The following is a 17,792-nucleotide window of genomic DNA, read 5'->3' as shown; positions in this document are numbered from 1 at the left end:
GTGAGGATAGTAATTTCAGTTCAAGTCCTGGTGTCAGGATTTAATATCAAACAGGGAGATGCTCTTTGCCTCTGCTGCTTGACTCAGATAAGCACATGAGGGTCCCAGAGAAAGTTACCACCTCCTTTAGGCTGTAGTGGGTTAAAGAAGATCTCAACCTCTGGAATATTTAGTTGTAGGGCCTTTCCTGGTGAGCTATTATTTTAACATCAGTATTCTGGGAGGCAGGCAAATTCAAGGCAAAAGAGTACACTAAATCACAGACAGAGTGACATTGCAAATATTTAGCACTGGTGACTGAGTCTGTTACTTCCTAGGTGATATAGTTGGCCAGCAGGTTTCTTTTTTCTTTTTTTTTTTTTTTTACAAAATAAGCAAATGCTTACTTTATCATTCACACATAAAATTATATAGAAACAACACACAAACTGCTTGGAATGCAAATATTCTTTGGTTTACTCATCAAAATAGCAAATAACAAAATAGCAAAAACCTTATCAGTTAAATAAAAAAGTGACATTCTTTATTTACCTATCAAACCTTACTAAACATTGAAATTCATTCATTTTCATTCCCATGTTCTTCTGGCAATATCCTGTCTTCCCTTTTGCCTTTCATCCCCCTAAATTAAATTATTCTGATGGGCTCATCTCTTAAGGTAAAGATTGTTTTATCATTCTTAAAACCACTTACTTTTTATTGTCCCAACATCGGGAATGATCTAGATTTCCTCTTTGTCTCTTACATTTAAAACAGGTATGAAAAATGGAGATTCCATCAGCACATTTTCAAGATGATGTAAGTTAAGCCCTCAGCAAGCATTTCAAGGCAATGGTATGCCATTTTGGGGAATTTTCATGTTTTGGGAAGTATTACTGTTGGTACTGAAAAACAGGACTCGATTCCAGAAGCATAGTCTTATGTTAGACATTATTCATAATGTCAAATACAATTGGTTTCTACAATATTGATTTCAGAGAAGCAGTTTTCTATTTTTCTGAAGGTTCAATTTGACTGCCTTAATTCTTCAATCTTAATTCTTAATTAAGACGGAATTCTTGAATGTCAGTGACAAAGTCTTTAACAAAAGATTTTTTTAACAAAAGGTAAACGTGAAAATGGAATTGTTTCAAAAGGAGAAATGACAGTAAGAGAGAGCTCTTGGCTTTTTAAAAGAGGTACACATACATAGTAAGGAATAAAGGTGAATCAAAATACACAATTCTGTACATGACAGAAATATCCAATGTGCCACCAACATAACAACTGCCCTAAAAAAGATGTCTTGAGGTTTGGAGCCACACGTATCTTTCTTTATATAACTCTATATTTGCATCACGCAACCATACATCTTCCCGTGATCTGCTAACCGCTGGGAAGCTTTTTACCAGAATATTTGGCAATATGCTTTGCTTCAAATAAAACAAGCCTCATAAAACATTATCATTAATGTCTGACAACTGAATTGGGCAAAGTCTTTCTGAAATATGTGTAATCTTTAAAACATTATTTTTTTTCTTCATAAATCAGCAGTGCTCCATCTTCAAATAAATCATGAGCAGTCACAATCTCAACTCACATGCTCATATGTTCTCTTCATCTAACATTTTGTTGATGCCATCACACAGTTTTTGTAAGTGGGGTTTAAAACTTCCGAAGGGATTATACAAGGCAGCCAAGAAATCACAATCTGAAAAATGATCGAAGACATTATTAACCCGTCCATGTGACTTGGCGGTGAGGTGACGCTGGATGATCTGGTGGAGCATCTCTCTACACTCATTTAACAGCCTGGATAACACATTCCGGTCAAAGGTGAAATCCACCTGATGGAAACTGACCACGGTCATAGCAAGTTGATGAACTTTCTTCTTGAATTTCTCCATCAGCGCTAGCTCATCTTGGTTAAACTGATTATTCCTGTAAAGAATGGCCAGCTTGATGACTGTTTTGATGAGGTTTTTGATGATCTTCTCTGCCTCCTTCTTGTTCTGGGTGTACTCCTTGGTCACCCTGTAGAGCTCATCCAGCACTTCGCTGCTCGTGTCATCGATTAAGGTGGTAGCGACGGATTTGGACGCCATTTTACCCAAGATCTTCTTTTGTGCCTGAACGGCCAGGTTTTTGGAATTAAAGACATCTGTGGCCACTAAAAACAAAGGGGAGGAGGAGGATAAAAATTCAGTAAATATCAGCAAGAGAAGCAAATTAAAAATCTCACTGGAAGGAGTATTTTCCTTCCCATTTTCCCACTCTACGGCTTGCCTCCCATCTGCTGACATTAGTTTCTGTTCAGAAAAGAACTAAAATAATTTTCCTACATTTGGGGGAATTAGGTTCTCATTGGTGAAATTATGGGTGGTTGTGCATAATCTTTAAGGTTTTTTGGCAATTCAAGTGTTTTACACCTTCTGCTTTGTAGCCAATACATTGTTTAGAAGTTTAAGGGCTCTGGGGGTGGGGGTGGGGGTGGGGGAGGGATAAATCAGGAGCTTGGGATTAACATATACACCCCACTATATATAAAATAGATAACCAACAAGGACCTACTGTATAGCACAGGGAACTCTACTCAGTATTCCATAATAATATGGGAAAAAAATCTGAAAAAGAATTAATATATGTCTATGTATAACTGAGTCACTTTGCTGTACCTGGAACTAATACAACACTGTAAATCAACTATACTCCAATAAAATGCTAAAATTAAAAAAAAAAAAACGAGTTAAAGGGCTCTGATTATAAAGATAGTATGTCTCAAGAGGCAGTAAGTTTTTATGTTATTTTTCCCTAGTTTTAATTTTATAAGGAATATAAAATCAACTCTACAATAGTTCTCTGAGCAACAGTAACCAAGAATGATTTATAGAAACCCATTTAAATGTAAGAGGAATAAATGACAAAGCAGTGATATTGAGTAAATTGACAAATTCATGGAAGCTAATCAAAAGGAAAGCCCTGCTTTATAGTCCAAAATTTGCAAAAAGTCAAATTTCCCAAGACATTGGTCAGCACTTACCAGTTTGATCAACCTAACCACCCTGAATTTCAACTCCCCAAAGCTGAGTGTTGGAAAGAAATATTCCTTGGAGAGCTTATTGTCACTTGCTATTTCTAATGAATGGCCATCGTGACCTTTAAATTTTTCTACGATTTGAGGAAAAAACCCTACTGTATGAACTAATGAAACGTGCCACATGAACAACATACTCTGGAAAAGCAGATGCTTAGAGTTCACTTTTGAACTCACTGATTAAATTATCATAATTTAATTAGACAGAGATTTAAGACACAAAAAATAAGAGCTGTATATATTAAATATTAATGAGACCCTACGTGATGCTCTTAACTTACAGCCAGTCAGTGAAGATGCTCAATAAATGTTCATTCCCTAAACCAAGTTTAGTTTTTCTCCAAAATCCTCTCCCACTCTGTGTATACTGCTTCACTACAACTGTGCTTTCTCCCTCTTCTCCTAGGTGCCTGGGCGTTGGAAAGCAGTCATTCAGTAATGAAAGATGAAAGGCTTAAAAATACAGATATGTAGGAATGAGTCAGGGCATCATTGATATTATTAGAAATAATTATGAAATTATTTCTAGTTTGGACAGGTTAGCAACATTAGAAAACAAAAAGGTAGCCGCTCCCAAATCCAGGCTGGGAAGGTACATAAGAGATTAACTCCCTCAATGTGGAACTGCCATGTCAGATTTGAAATTTGGGCCAAAGTAGCTCATGGTATATAGTACAGGTAGCCGCCAAGTGATTCCTAATGACCAGGATGTCATGCAGAACTGTACACGGCCATACACCCTGCAAGAAAATCTTGATCGAACTAGAAATGGTGCCCTCACAAATGTTGATATTTAAACTTGTGAAACATGAACTGAAACTGCAGAAGAACTGAAATTGATTTTGAGAAAGAAAAGTGAAAGAGCACGAGAAATAGCCAACTTGACAAAGAAAGTTTCCAAGCTTTTTAATACTTCCATCATTTAAGCAGCAATCCATTTCTATTCCTACTCTTCAATAGTTTGCAAGAGTGTATGGCTTTACACTAAAGAATTTATGTCAAAATGAACGGCACACGTGTAGTTATTTAATATTAATATTACCATATTAAGACCAGGGACCATCTTCCATGACTCAACTTAAGACACAGACCTCTACAAATAATAAACCTTATTTATATAGGAAGGGATACCCCCAAATTTTCAGATACACAGTAACTAGGATTTCAGGAATTTATTTTATATAAAGTTGAAAGTTTATTGTTTTTAATTGATTAGAGTGTGACACAGTCTACAAACATCCCATCTGGGATTTACTGCAATGCCTATTAAATGGCGATACCGTACATTGTGAAATAATCGAAATCAGAGGGAGATGGGTTCGAAAGATTCCCCTGTGCTCCTTTTTCCAAGGCTGGACTTGCAAGTTCATATGTCTTTTAAACTAGTTTTCTTATTAAATCTAAATTTCCCATGTAATTGCAAGCATAAAGACAAAATAACTCTATGGTGTAGCGCTTTAACTTCTCGCAAGAGACAGGCTGCTGCCAACTAAGCAAGATCATTCTCCATTTACTAGGAACTCAAACTAAACCAGGACAGAGAAGTTGACCTCTGAGGCTTTCACATTTGTTTCAAAGGAACTTCAAACCCTGTTCTAGAAACACAGCAACAACTTCATACTTTCATTTTATCCTTTGGATTATATCCAGTACAGTCATCTTTGAAAATGAGGATGAAACTCTTTCTCCCCCTCCTCAGGGAAGACATGCATGCAGTAGATTTGTTTCCTAGCATTAGTGAAGGCTTTTTCAGAGCCAACTGGGAGCTGTGGCTGAGAGCTGCTGGCCAGGACTGTGTGGTCTGTGATCATGAAATATGATTATTTTTTTCTTGCAAATTAACTGCCTTTGGCCATTCCTGCTCAGGCTTGTTTGTCAGTTCCACATCCTCCACTAGATCGATTAAATGTCTGGTGTATCTCACAGCTAGTCCTGGACCAAGTTTTTCTCCTTCACAGTCCTCACCCCTGTGTGATCTCAACCACTTCCATGGCTTCAGATATCACCCATGTGCCAATGACTCCCACAGTTATAACTCAGCCTTGACCTCCTTTCCGGACTCATTTTGCAAATGCACTCAAGGTTTTTCTTTTCCTTGGCTATTTTGCAGGCATCGCAAATATACCATGTCCAAAACTGAATCCTCGATTCCCTCCTGCCCCCAAAGGGCTCCTCCTCCATTCTTTACTATCTTAATTAATAGCATCCCTTCCATCCTTGTGCTCAAGTCAGAGACCTGGGAGTCGTCCACTATACCATCCCCTCCCTTACCCAGTCCATTACCAAGTTCTTTCCATCCTACCTTCCTCCAATTCTCTAAATTCTATCCAATTCCCTCCATCTCCATGGACAACAGCCCAGTCCAAGCCCCTTTCCAATCGCTTCCAATGTAGTAGCCAGGGCTTTAAAAAATGGAAATTAGAAAATGATGCTTCACTTAAATTCTTTGCTAACCATTGCACTTCCTTGTTCCTGAAATCCTCATCATTTGCTTACATTTTCATTGTCTGCCTTCCTTTAATAGAATGTAAGCACTTTGAGAGCAGAAGTTGTAAATCTTATTCACTGTGTCGTCCCCTGAACCTACAAGGGTGCCTGGTACACGGCACTTCTGACAGAAGCAGGAGTCAACTGCCCCCCTCTCTTCACTATACTTAAATACTTCTCTGTGAAAACATGCTGACCTGCAAAATGAGAGTTCTAAATACATATGTGGGTGTTTGTTTGTTTGTTTTAAAAGCTAGAGAAACAGATATTCGCTTTACCTGGTTAAATATGTGGTTTTCTTCCTTTGAAGTGTACCTCAGAGTGTGGTTTCTCTTACTGTCATAAATCAGTTCTTTTAAAGAGGAAAGATTTAGCAATCCAAGTGTCCATCGACAGATGAATGGATAGAGAAGATGTGGTATATGTACACAATGGAATATTACTCAACCATAAAAATAATGAAACACTGCCATTTGCAGCAACATGGATGGACCTAGAGATTATCATACTAAGTGAAGTCAGACAGAGAAAGATGAATATCATAAGATATCACTTATATGTGGAATCTAAAAAAAATGATATAAATGAATTTATTTACAAAACAGAAATAGACTCACAGACATAGAAAATAAACTTATGGTTACCAGAGGGGATGGGGTGGGGAGATAAATTAGGAGTTTGGGATTAACATATACACACTACTATGTATAAAAGAGATAAACAACAAGGACCTACTGTATAGCACAGGGAACTATATTCAATGTCTTATAACAACCTATAATGGAAAATAATCTGACATTATATATATATATAACTGAATCATTGTACTGTACACTTGAAGCTAACACAACACTGTAAATTAACTATAATTTTAAAAATGCAAATGTAAAAAAAATAAAGAGGAAAGATTTATTATGTACAACGAGAAAACATCAAAGGACAGTAATACAAATATTTAGCATAAAAGCAGGGTACAGTGGTTCTAACTTGAGCTACAGTGGAAGACTAAACACAGGCCCACCTCTCCCTCTGTCTGGATCTATGATGAAAAACACATAACCAAAGGTATGCCCAGGAAGCAACTAAGATGTATGAATAGGAGATGTTCTCAAAGAAGAAAGTGCTGGAAGTACTGATTCACTTGTGTTTAAAAATATACATGTATGCTGTTGACTAATGAAAAATGATACCTTATATCAAAAACATACAAAGGATTACCACTACATCAAAACCATTTAAGACTGTTTTCAGAAATATGTGTGAATGTTATTTGACATCCACTTATCTCACTGCCCCTCCTCTACGTCTTTACGTCGCCTTCCTTGGCTTAATCAAACAGTCCATTTCAGCAACGCTTGCTGTAAGGCAAACTGATATTTAGGGAATCCTGCTTTTAGCATCAACAATTATAAATCTGGAGATAAACACTGATGTCAAAGTTATAATGACTCTGTATAAAAGAAAAAAAGTGCTTAGAATAGGGGGAAAAACCCCAAAACCTTTTCATGACATTAATTAATGAAAAACTATAGTTCTCTGAAATTAACAAGAATTACCCATAATATTACCCCAGTTAAGAAAATGCTAATATAGTGAAGTACTCAAGTTACCTTCTTTACAACCTCACCATCAAATACATAATTTTTCACCCATCAAATTTGTTATACTTGGAACTTTTAAACGGTGACTACAGATGCACATATATGTCATTGCTAATTCCTGCCTAGTTAAAATTTGATCCAGTGGGCCCAGTAGTAGGAAGGATGGAAAAGAAAACAATTTGAAGAGCACGACTGGCTGTTTTGGTCTGTTAGTAAAAGTTCTTTAAACAAATATATAAAACCGTAGCTCTCTTGCATTTGAATTACTCCAAATCTAAATGGAGCTTAGTAAAAAGACAGCTTTGGGGATAAGAATGGAGCCATAACCAACAGTAAACACTGTCACAAGAAGTTAAACAGCTAAGAGTTGACCCCCCTATATTGGGATTTGGTAGTGCTCCAGGAGAAAAGCAAGGAATTGTTGGGACACTGCTGATATATGTGTGACACTAGCCTCCACACTAAAAAATTCCAAAGTGGGAAATTCAACAGGATAGAGAAGAAACAAAAAACCAAAAAGAAAAAAGAAAGAAAAAGAGAGTGAGGGGTGGGGAGAGGGCCATATCAGCAGAAGCAGCAGAGATTCAAACTATGAGAGGGGCTGACCCTGGAAGGACCAGAAGAAATGACCATGGCAGCAAGCTGGAGGCAATCTTATCCAGAGAGAAAAAGACAAGTGCCAGGACCCTTAACCCCCAATCGCCCTCAGGTCACAGACGGAGACTCTAACACAAAAGAACATAGTCTTGAGAAAAATCAATACATCTAAGGTCCTTAACCTGATGGCGAATGCAAATTTGGGTGTGCATGCATTTTCCTGACCCCAAGTGGTTGAAAACCAATGGTATGCCTCATCACAGGGACAAGCTAAGTCATTCACTCTGTGTCTCCTACCACCTTCAGAAAAGTACATGCTCATTTAAAAAGTCAACATATTAAAGAAGACAAACGTCAGGGAAGGTGGTGACTTTAAAAAGGGCTGAAAAAGAAAAAAAAAATCACTGGATGGTTTTCAATGGAGTACTGGGAATTATAAAGCACCCCCTTGCAGCCTCCTTTCCTTGTTCTTTACGTAGCTATTTCACAACTCTGTAAGTAAATCTGGTAGTGCAAATGGCTCTTTTCCACAGAGATACAAATAAATTCTGACTAGTGAAGGTGCAATTGCTCCCTCATTTTCTTGTCTGCCTGTGTTACACTTGGCATTCTCCTTTGAAACGATTATAAGAGCTTACTGTTCCTCATTAGTTAACGAGTTAAGTAAAATCTTCGGCATGTCCCTTTTGTATTTTTATGAGAGTCATGACTTGATCTTCTTTAAAACATACCCTTTAACACATATTACGATTTTTTCATCAAAACCATATAAAGTAAAACAAAACAAAACAAACCAAAACTGCAGTCCATATAACCCTTTAGTGAGAACTAGTACACGTTTCCTGCGCACCTAATTTCCCCAGGGTCCTGGAAAAGAAGAGTGTACTTATAAAAGTCCAATATTCCATAGCTGATGGTTCCATGAACTGCCATACTGCTCAGGCATATTACTGAGACTCAGTTTCCCCATCTACAAGATGGGACTAATGATCCCCACCTCTTGGAGTGGCTGCAAAGATAAATGGACATGGAGCACAGAGGAGGATCTCACAGAATACCCGTCACTGAACAGCTTTCTCCACAGGTTTGTTTAAAGAAGTCAACAAATTAAACTTCAAATACTTTCTGAGATTCTCTGGTACTGAATGACATTTGGTGAAAATTAATCAACTCCTTCCGGAAGTAACATGGAGCTTAGAAATGCAAAATGTCAGACGGTTGTGTGAAAACAAAGACCTCACACGGTTTAGTGAATAACGAGTTATAGATCCTTTCTGTGATGACATTAAAAAAACTAAAATAGGGCTTCCCTGGTGGCGCAGTGGTTGAGAGTCCGCCTGCCGATGCAGGGGACGCGGGTTCGTGCCCCGGTCTGGGAAGATCCCACATGCCGCGGAGCGGCTGGGCCCGTGAGCCATGGCCGCCGAGCCTGCGCGTCCGGAGCCTGTGCTCCGCAACGGGAGAGGCCACAACAGTGAGAGGCCCACGTACCACAAAAAAAAACAAAACTAAAATATATTAAAATTTCCTTTATCGGGGAATTTCTCTTTTTCTTAGGTGTTGAATCTGTTGTTAGCAATAGATTCAGTACCACAAGGACTGTGATAGGTAACACAAGTGTATTTTGTCTAGAGAAAACTGGCCCCAGGAGAACAGAATTGAAGCACCCCACAAAAAGACACAGTATCAGCGTCCATACAAAGCTGTGCAAGAGAGGAAACAATGTAAAGGAAGTGGGCCACATATAAAGCCAAAGTGAAAGTCCACGGAGGCCAACAAGATTACTCCATGAAGTCCTAGCTTCTCCCCCAGACTTCCCAAAGCTTCCCAGAGAACCAGAGACCCAAAGGCAGGGCTTCCTGCCAAGTAAGAACAGCATGGATGGAAACAAAAGATCAAGGTCGAGAGTCCTGGGTTGTAGACTTGGGTGCAATTCAATTTCTTTGAATCTGTTTTCTCATCTGCTAAGTAGGGCATCGTTTCAAGGTGGTATGGCTTAAGTAAGAGTTACTGAGTTACAAACCAGAAAACCCCCAGCAGCATGCTGGGCTCATGACGACAGACCACAAATGCACACTGAGTTTTGCTCCCTTATTGAATACACTTGAGATAGAGAAGCAGGAATTCAAATCCAATATTTACACACACTGTATTCTTTCTACTCGGCTCTCTTTATATCTTCTATTTTCCAAATTTGTGGACAAGAGGAATTATGTCCTAAAGAAAACACTATGAAGGCTTTTCCCCGTGTGACCTTGGGCTGTTTTTGTTGCTTGAATTCTAGAATCTTTTCATCACGATTTTGGGTTCAACTGTGTGTCTTTCATTCCTGTGGCTTACTTTTGTGATGATTTTGAAATTGAAAATGTCATTTCCTAAGTTTCAACACCTTTAACGTCATATTAGACTCCATCTCTGCTTTTTTTTTTTTTTTTGGTTAATTTGCTCCAGGAATCGTGTTGACTCCTTGACTGCTTTCTGAAAGGCATAAACTCTGACAAGATATCCCTGCTCCCTCTAGGTGCACTAATACCAGGATTGGAAGAAAGTTTGATGATATTTATATGAAGTGGTATGGTTGGATCCCACGGAATGTCAGTCTTGTAAATATTAGAAAAGAGGTTACAGGAATAGAAATGAACTTTGTGGCTACTCAGAGTTAGAGGTTTACAGTCCTAAGAACCCACTGGCTAGCCACCATATTTTGAACTTATACTACATTATCCCCAGAACTGCCTAGAATATGCATTATCTTATTGAAATTTCACAACAATCCCAAGAGGGAGGTTGTCATTATCCCCGTTTACAGATACAGTAACGGAGGCCCAGAGAAATTAAGTTGCTCTCTCAAGGCCATACAGTCAGTAAGTGGAAGAGAGGAACTTGATCCCAGATATGTCCAATTCCAAGCTGTTCTCTTAAGAATTATGTTACAACACACAAGCATTAAAAAAGCTCTCTCTTGAAGTATGAGAAGACCTAATAATATTTGACTAAGTGAAGTGAAATAAAAGAAAAAAAAAGAGAGCAGGTCTCCCTTGGAGGAAGGACATGGATTCCATAAGGTAGATCAACCCAGCTGGGCTTGAAATAGCCTGTATTTCCAGGGAAAACTCAGAATAGTTTTAAAACATTGAAAAATATAATTAAAAAGAATATGCTTACGTTACTCAAAAGCCGGAGTGTAAATATTTAAAGTGAGAAGTCTCTTTCAGCTTTGCCACCACTACACGGTACTGATGTCAACCACTGCTGCCCAGAGGTAACAACTATTTTTAGACTTTTGGTATCCTTTCAGATTTGCTGTCTCTTCTGCATAGACAAGCATATATATGAATAGACAGATAGATAGATAGATTCTGAGCAAGGTGAAGAAGTCTTAAAGGCTTGCAATTCTTAAGAAATGCTACTTTTGAGTGATGAGAGACTATAAACTGGGTAATTCCAGTTTATGGAATTCTATAATTCCTTGCATGACTCTGACATAAAATGGTGAGATGCCAGAGGCACATGGCTATTACCTTTGTTCCCATACATGTGGTAGCAATAAGAGTCCTTCAGTGAGTGATGAGAAGGTAGTAAGTATGAAACAGAGGTCTTTATTTAATTGGGGGAGGGTGAAGTTATGATTAGAGCAATTGTGCAGAGTTTATCATCCAAATGGGATCCCTTCGAAAAGGGCACTATTAGTAATTACACTATGACAACAAATCTGTGATTGTTCCAGCAGGTAAATGTAAGTGGTCACTAAAGACTACTTAACTACTCAGGCACTAAAGACACTCAAGACTAAATAAGAAAGGGTCAAAAGTAAGGGTTACCCAAATATTTAGGACCTGAGAAATTTCTTGGGAACCCCACAAGAGCACTAGCCAGCTTTTATTCCGAATTATGTTAAAAACAACAAAAACCTAATTCTTCAAGAAGTTAAGAGTCTTAAGTAGGGGGTGGCAGGGGTGATCCCCTCGAGATAAATACATTTGGGAAACGGTGTATACAAAGGTCCCATTTGAGTTGCAAAAAATGTACTAATAATATTAGAGGTCTTGAGGATTAGTGCAGTAAAGTAACATTTTAACTTTACCTACCCAAGTTTTCCAACCTAACTTCTCAGACGACCCATTGACAAATTTGTAGGATAAGGTCAGTGAAAATTATTGGCTAACAAACTGACCTGAGTTCTTGCTAACCCTCTGGAACGGATTCACAATTGTCTCGTGCAGAGAGAGTCAGGCAAAGCCAGGTAATGTGGTGACTGTGAACGTGGGCTCCAGAGGCACACCGTCTGGGTCAGAAGCCTGGTTCTGCCACTGAGTGCCCGTGTCCCGGGGGCTAATTACCTAACCTCTCTGTGCCTCAGTATCCCCATATGCAAATGAGGATACCTGAGGTTGTTATGAAGATTAAATGAGAATAATCCATATAAAGTGCTTAGGGTAGTGCCAGATATTTAAAAATTGCGTCAGTTAACATGAACTATTATTACTGTTGTCGTTAATGTTGTCATCCTGATTCTTAAGGTAGATATTGTAGAAGATCGGCTGGTATGGGTTGATCGAGTCTTGTGATCATGACTTGTGAAACAGGAGTGAGGAAAGAAGACAGGACATTAACCTGAAGACGCGAATCATTCAACAAAACTTCTGAGTGTTTATAATGTTGTGGTTTCAGAGATAAACGACTGATCCTTTCTCTCCAGTTCTCTCCGGACACTCAGTTTAATGTGGCATTGGGGTGCGGGGCAGGTGAGCACACAGCTTGGCAGAATCCTAAAAGTGATGGTAGCAAAGAGAGGGAATGATAGTTTTGCTCAAAGGGGTGATGGAGGGAAACTAGGTTTGCAGAAGGTTTCACAAGTGGAGACTGACCCAGGAGGTTGCCTTAAAAGAAAAAGAAGACTCTGCTTTACAGAAATAAATGTGACTGCATTCCAGAGCTGACCTACAGAATTCCTACAGGCGAGTTAGGGATTAAAAATTCTGCCCAGCAGCGTACCTATCTATATGTTAGAAACCCAAGGATGCATGTGGGTCCTATGGATTTTAGAGAAACTTTAAACACAAACTATGTATAGCTTGTTGTTGAGGCCCAGGAAAACTTACTACAAAGGTACTCAGTTTGCGAGAAAGCACTGGCAGGGAGAGGACAGATACAGCATGTACTTGGGCAGCATTCTCCGTGGCAAGGCCCACGTGCATCAGAAGGGCCTGGAGCTTTCTTCGAAATGCAGATTGTCAGACCCACTGAATCAGAATCCTCAGGACTGCAGTCTAAGAAGCTGCATTTGGAAGAAGCACCCTGATGGATGGTTCTGAGGGAGAGTAAAGTTGGAGGACCCCTACTCTGAGGTGTACTCCTACAACGCTGTACTTTACAATTTTCCAATAGACATACTTTGGCCATGAAGACATGCTCTAAGTAGCCTATGAACAGATGTAACGCCCCACTCAATTTTTTTTTCACCCAAAACTAGACGTGAGCTTGTGCACAGAATGCAGAGAAAATGTTCTCAGAATACAGCTTATTATATTAAAGCCTCAAAGAGAACAGAAAAGTTAGTCTCTTTAAATGATACTTTAACCAAAATTTGAACAGGGCCTAATAACTCTATCACTAAGCTTCATATGGGTTTGAAATTAAATAAAAATATCCTACATGTGTTTATACCAAACTGACTTTAGTGAACTATTCTTTTTCTTTTTAAATTAAATGAACCCTTCCTTATTTGTTACATTGGATTAGAACACCATATATTTTTCTTGAAGACTTTTCAATTAAGCTGGGTTTATTTACATATTTTCTTGAGGACATGAAGCCTTTCCATTGTTGATATAATTCAAGCTTCCACCAGATTGTGGAGGAAAATCCTCTAAACAAGCTCCACGATTTTCTACACTTTTCCACTCCCTAAGTTCTTGCATTCTGCCAGAGGCCCTGGCTCCGGATGAATATTTATATTCACGCCGGGCTTCGAAAACCACTAACAGACTTTAAAAGCCAACACACTGGAGCGCAGTTTAATTATCGAACCAGCCCCTAAAACTGGCATCGATGGTCAACACACGCTGTCTGGTCTCCTGGCCCTATAACAAAGACAAGCAGACAGTCAAATTAGAGCTGACATTTGCATGGCACTCCACAGTATGCAAAATATTTGCACTATAACACTTCCATGTGTTTATGAAAGGGTTTCTTCTGGTTTCATCCTCTTATTATTATTTAACCCTGAGGAAGCAGATGAGAGAACTGACGCTTAGCAGTCAAGGGACTTGTCCAAGGGCACTGAATGAGGGGCAGAGCCGAGGTACATGGCAGCCAACTATGGTGCATGGCTGCTCTGTAAGAAAAGTGAAATTAAGAGAATGTTTGCTATTTATGGATTTTCTATCAAATGCTGTGATGTTCCTGAGCCAGCTGCATAATCCCACTTTTTAGAGCTTATCTGCTCCCCAAGATAAAGCAACTCCTTGAACCAAAAAATAAGGAGGATGGGTCTTACACATCAGAGAAGAGAAAAAAAAATAAAGAAAATAAAAATTATGTGTCCACCCTGCTCCACTCCTGAAAAAGTCCTGCTCGTCCTTTAAGGCTCAGTTTAAACACCACCACTTCCAAGAAGGTTTTCCAAATCCAGCGGGGAAGTAATCTCCCAAATCCAAAGAAAAGAATAAAGTGTTCCCTCTTCTAATGTATTTTCTGCCCCATGGGGGAATTAAATTCCTATCTTATCTTACTTGATTATAATCCTTGACAACTAAGGTACCACTCTATTCATCTGTCTATTCTTCAAAGTGCATAACACCTGCCCTCCAGCTATCATGGAGTGAAACAAACCCCACTGTTCTAATCTGCTTCCATGGAACCTATCACTATCTTCTCTGGCAATTCATGAAGATGTGTCAGGAAATCAATTCAATTTCATATATCTAGAGCTTAACAAACAAATTTACTTACACTCTATGGACAATATGCATTTTCTTTTCTTTTTTTTGTCTACTGCTTTTCTCCCCTGTCCTTTGCCAGAACATACAGAATGACCAGCCACTTTTATTTGGCGAAGTGACCATATTTAGCTAACTCAATCCCTACTGCAAATGTTCTGGAATCTTTCATGAAAATATCCCAAAGCCATCTGTTTGAGTATTTTAGGAGCAGTGACTTCTTGGCCTCAGCTTGGGCATCTGTCAAATATGCATCCTGGCATAGCCTCCCCACATTCTTGACAAAACCTTTCTGCAATAACTGTATGAAAAGGTTAAGCTGGTCCTGCATTTTATAGCCATGTCAAGCCCTAAGAGGCCAGATCCCATTAAAGGTAAGCAAATGGTAAGATGCGATCTGCTGGGCCTTAAAGTGAACTATCTCATTTCAAGTATCAAGATACACTGAAGCTCTAAAACTCCAGGAGATAACCTTGAAAAAAGAAAACCCAGTGTGCTTACCGCTGGCTACCTCCAGTGTGGCACTCAGGTTCTCTGTAAAGTGGTTTCTACCCCTCTTTCTAACCTTTTCTCCCTGCTCTTAATGCTCAGGTATCCTCCATTGTTTTATTTAGATCAGGATGCCTTGTAGAGGTTGTAACCTGGACACCCCGTTGTTTGGCCTGTACAGTGTTGTATTCATCTTAGAGTTAGTGGTCCACGTTTTAAAAAATTGAAAAATTTAACCTCAAAATCTGTGTTTTTGATTTTTTTTTTTTTTTTTTTTAATAATCATAAGACCTGACCAAAACGGGCCCACATTCCCACACGGCAACCGTGGTCTTGAGGTAAGTTGTGGCTGCCGCCTTTAGAAGGAGAACACCCTGCCTGGTTTACCACAGGTCCTCCCTGGCCATCACCACCCAGTTACATTCAGCTCCCGGGCTCGGCAACCATTTGTGTGGATGACTTCTCCTTAAAGAAATGAATGGGACTACATTTCAGAGCCAACCTACGGAACTCCTATGGGCTCTTTGGAATTAGAATTCTGCCCCGCAGTGTACCTGTATGTCAGAAACAGAAGGGCATGTGCAAGTCCCATGGATTTTAGAAATAATTTAAACCTAAATTATGTATGGTCAGTGAGTGTCTACGGAAGGTCTGCTGGGTAAAAAGGTAGGAAGGTTAAGAGTAATAATAATTTGTTTTCATAACACTTGTTATTTAGTTACAGGCATCAAAATCTCCCCCTAATTTCTACAGAATGTGTTTGCTGAGTCTCAGAGAGGTGGTGAACTTGCCAAATTTCTAAATATCCTGGGAGAAGTGGAACTTGGATTTTCCATACCAGTTTGGAGCACTACACAGTAAACAGACTTTTAGCAGAAAAGCCTTCTCCCAGTCAGTCACTCATTCATTCACTTAACACATTTTTTACTCAGCACCAAAATGCCTGCTCTCAAGAAGCACAGATTCTAGCAGAGGGAAACCTAAGACACAAAACCTAAGACACATTAAACAGATGTGTATAAACAGGTCAAATAGTGGCAGAGGGCTAGAAAAAAGTAAAGGGAGTGTGTGTGTTTTTGCTGGGGGGCGGGGTAGTGAGGAGACTGGGGGTGAGGGGGAGACCATGCTATTTTATCCCTGCTATTTTAGTCAGGGAAGGCCTTTCTGAAAAGGTGACATTCGAGCAGAAACTTGAAGGAAGCAAGGGGGAGCCATCTTGGGTGAAATCCTATCCATTCCTCAATGATCCTTCCCAAATATATCTTCCTTGAAGGCTTTATTGACTAACCCTGTCAGAAACGTTCTATCCTCTCTCACTCTTTTTGCAAACTGCTTTACATCATAATTATTTGCTTCCATTTTCCCTGAAAGTAAAATCTTTGTGATTGGTTATAATTTATTATTTATTCCTTGCCACAATAAATGCTCAATTAATCTTTAAAATATATCTGCTGGGTCAAAAAAATTCCCAGGTTGTTCTGGGGGAACAGGAAGCCAGGGGAGGAGTGAGAAAAGAGTACTGGTTTTTTATAAGACATAAGAAACTATAAATGAATTATTTTAATTAGGTATCATATCTCAAATACTTTAATTAAGTAGCATATCTCAAATACTTAATTAGGTAGCATACCTCAAATATCGTATCTCAAATTTACCTAAGAAACGAATATTGCAATATAATCCTTTGGAAAAAGTTTATTCTAAATGAGTCCATTCGTAACTTAAGATAGGCATCCAAAAAAAAAAAGTCATCTTTTGATAACACTTGAAACTGGTAAAAATTACTGAATAACCCACACTCTGCAGAGATAAGATAATTCTGTTTTTCAGAGAGACGTTGCTTTTTTAAGATTAAAAAAGGCATTTTTTAAGGATATATTCATAAGAAACTGGAAATTTAAAAAGGCATAAATAAACTCTACCTTTCTTTGCTAGTTTGTTAAATAAAAAGCTGAAAATTAAGTTAGGGTTATAATATAAAAATCTTAAGTTTTCTATTTTGTCCTTATTGAAATTGGTTTACTTCAAATTATATTTAGAATTAAAAATAATAAAGCCAAACAGTTTTGTTAAAATAATCATAATTCTTTCATGTTGAGTCATACTTGGTATATTAAACTCATTTTTCCATTAAAGAAAATAACTGAAAAAGGTCATTATAGTCAATCTCTTAAGAACTAAAAATCGTTTCCCTAAGTACATTAACTTGCTGTCTCAGAGATGGATTACTTCCCTAATGGTAGATATTTGGGTAAAATAAACTTTGGCAAATAACATAACCAATCAATTTTACCACCAGCTGCCAAATAACAACAAAATAAATCACTTCTCTGAAACACTTTGGCAGCACCCACCTTTCTGTAGTTTTGTCTTTCCACCCACTCACTCAGTGCTCCAGAATTAAGGCCACCATCCCACCTCTCCCCATTTCTGTCACCAGTCCTACTTTTACAGATGGAAGAAGCCATGGAGACCACAGGTGGAAAACAGAGGCCCAGAGGTTAATGCAGGGTTACAATATGACCCCCATTAACTCCTGGTCGCTGGCTTCCCTGGGGAAAGGTGGTTTGGGATTATCAAAAGTAGCAAAGAGTAATTCCTCCA

At 38.7% G+C, this 17,792-nt stretch overlaps 1 protein-coding gene across 1 annotated transcript in view; it reads right to left on the bottom strand.

Annotated features, from left to right (window-relative positions):
* Positions 1–429: 429 nt before the first annotated feature.
* Positions 430–17,792, bottom strand: part of TNFAIP8 (TNF alpha induced protein 8) — a 38,641-nt gene continuing 21,278 nt past the window's right edge. Inside the window, exon 2 of the mRNA XM_065874412.1 lies at positions 430–2,149. Coding sequence (XP_065730484.1) covers positions 1,584–2,149 — 566 coding nt within the window. The 3' untranslated portion in view covers positions 430–1,583. The remainder of the gene's footprint in view (positions 2,150–17,792) is intronic.

Source organism: Phocoena phocoena, chromosome 3, assembly GCF_963924675.1.
Source record: "Phocoena phocoena chromosome 3, mPhoPho1.1, whole genome shotgun sequence".
Lineage (NCBI taxonomy): Eukaryota > Metazoa > Chordata > Mammalia > Artiodactyla > Phocoenidae > Phocoena > Phocoena phocoena.
Note: the sequence above shows the minus strand (reverse complement) of the source record. Positions and strands in the feature narration are given on the sequence as shown.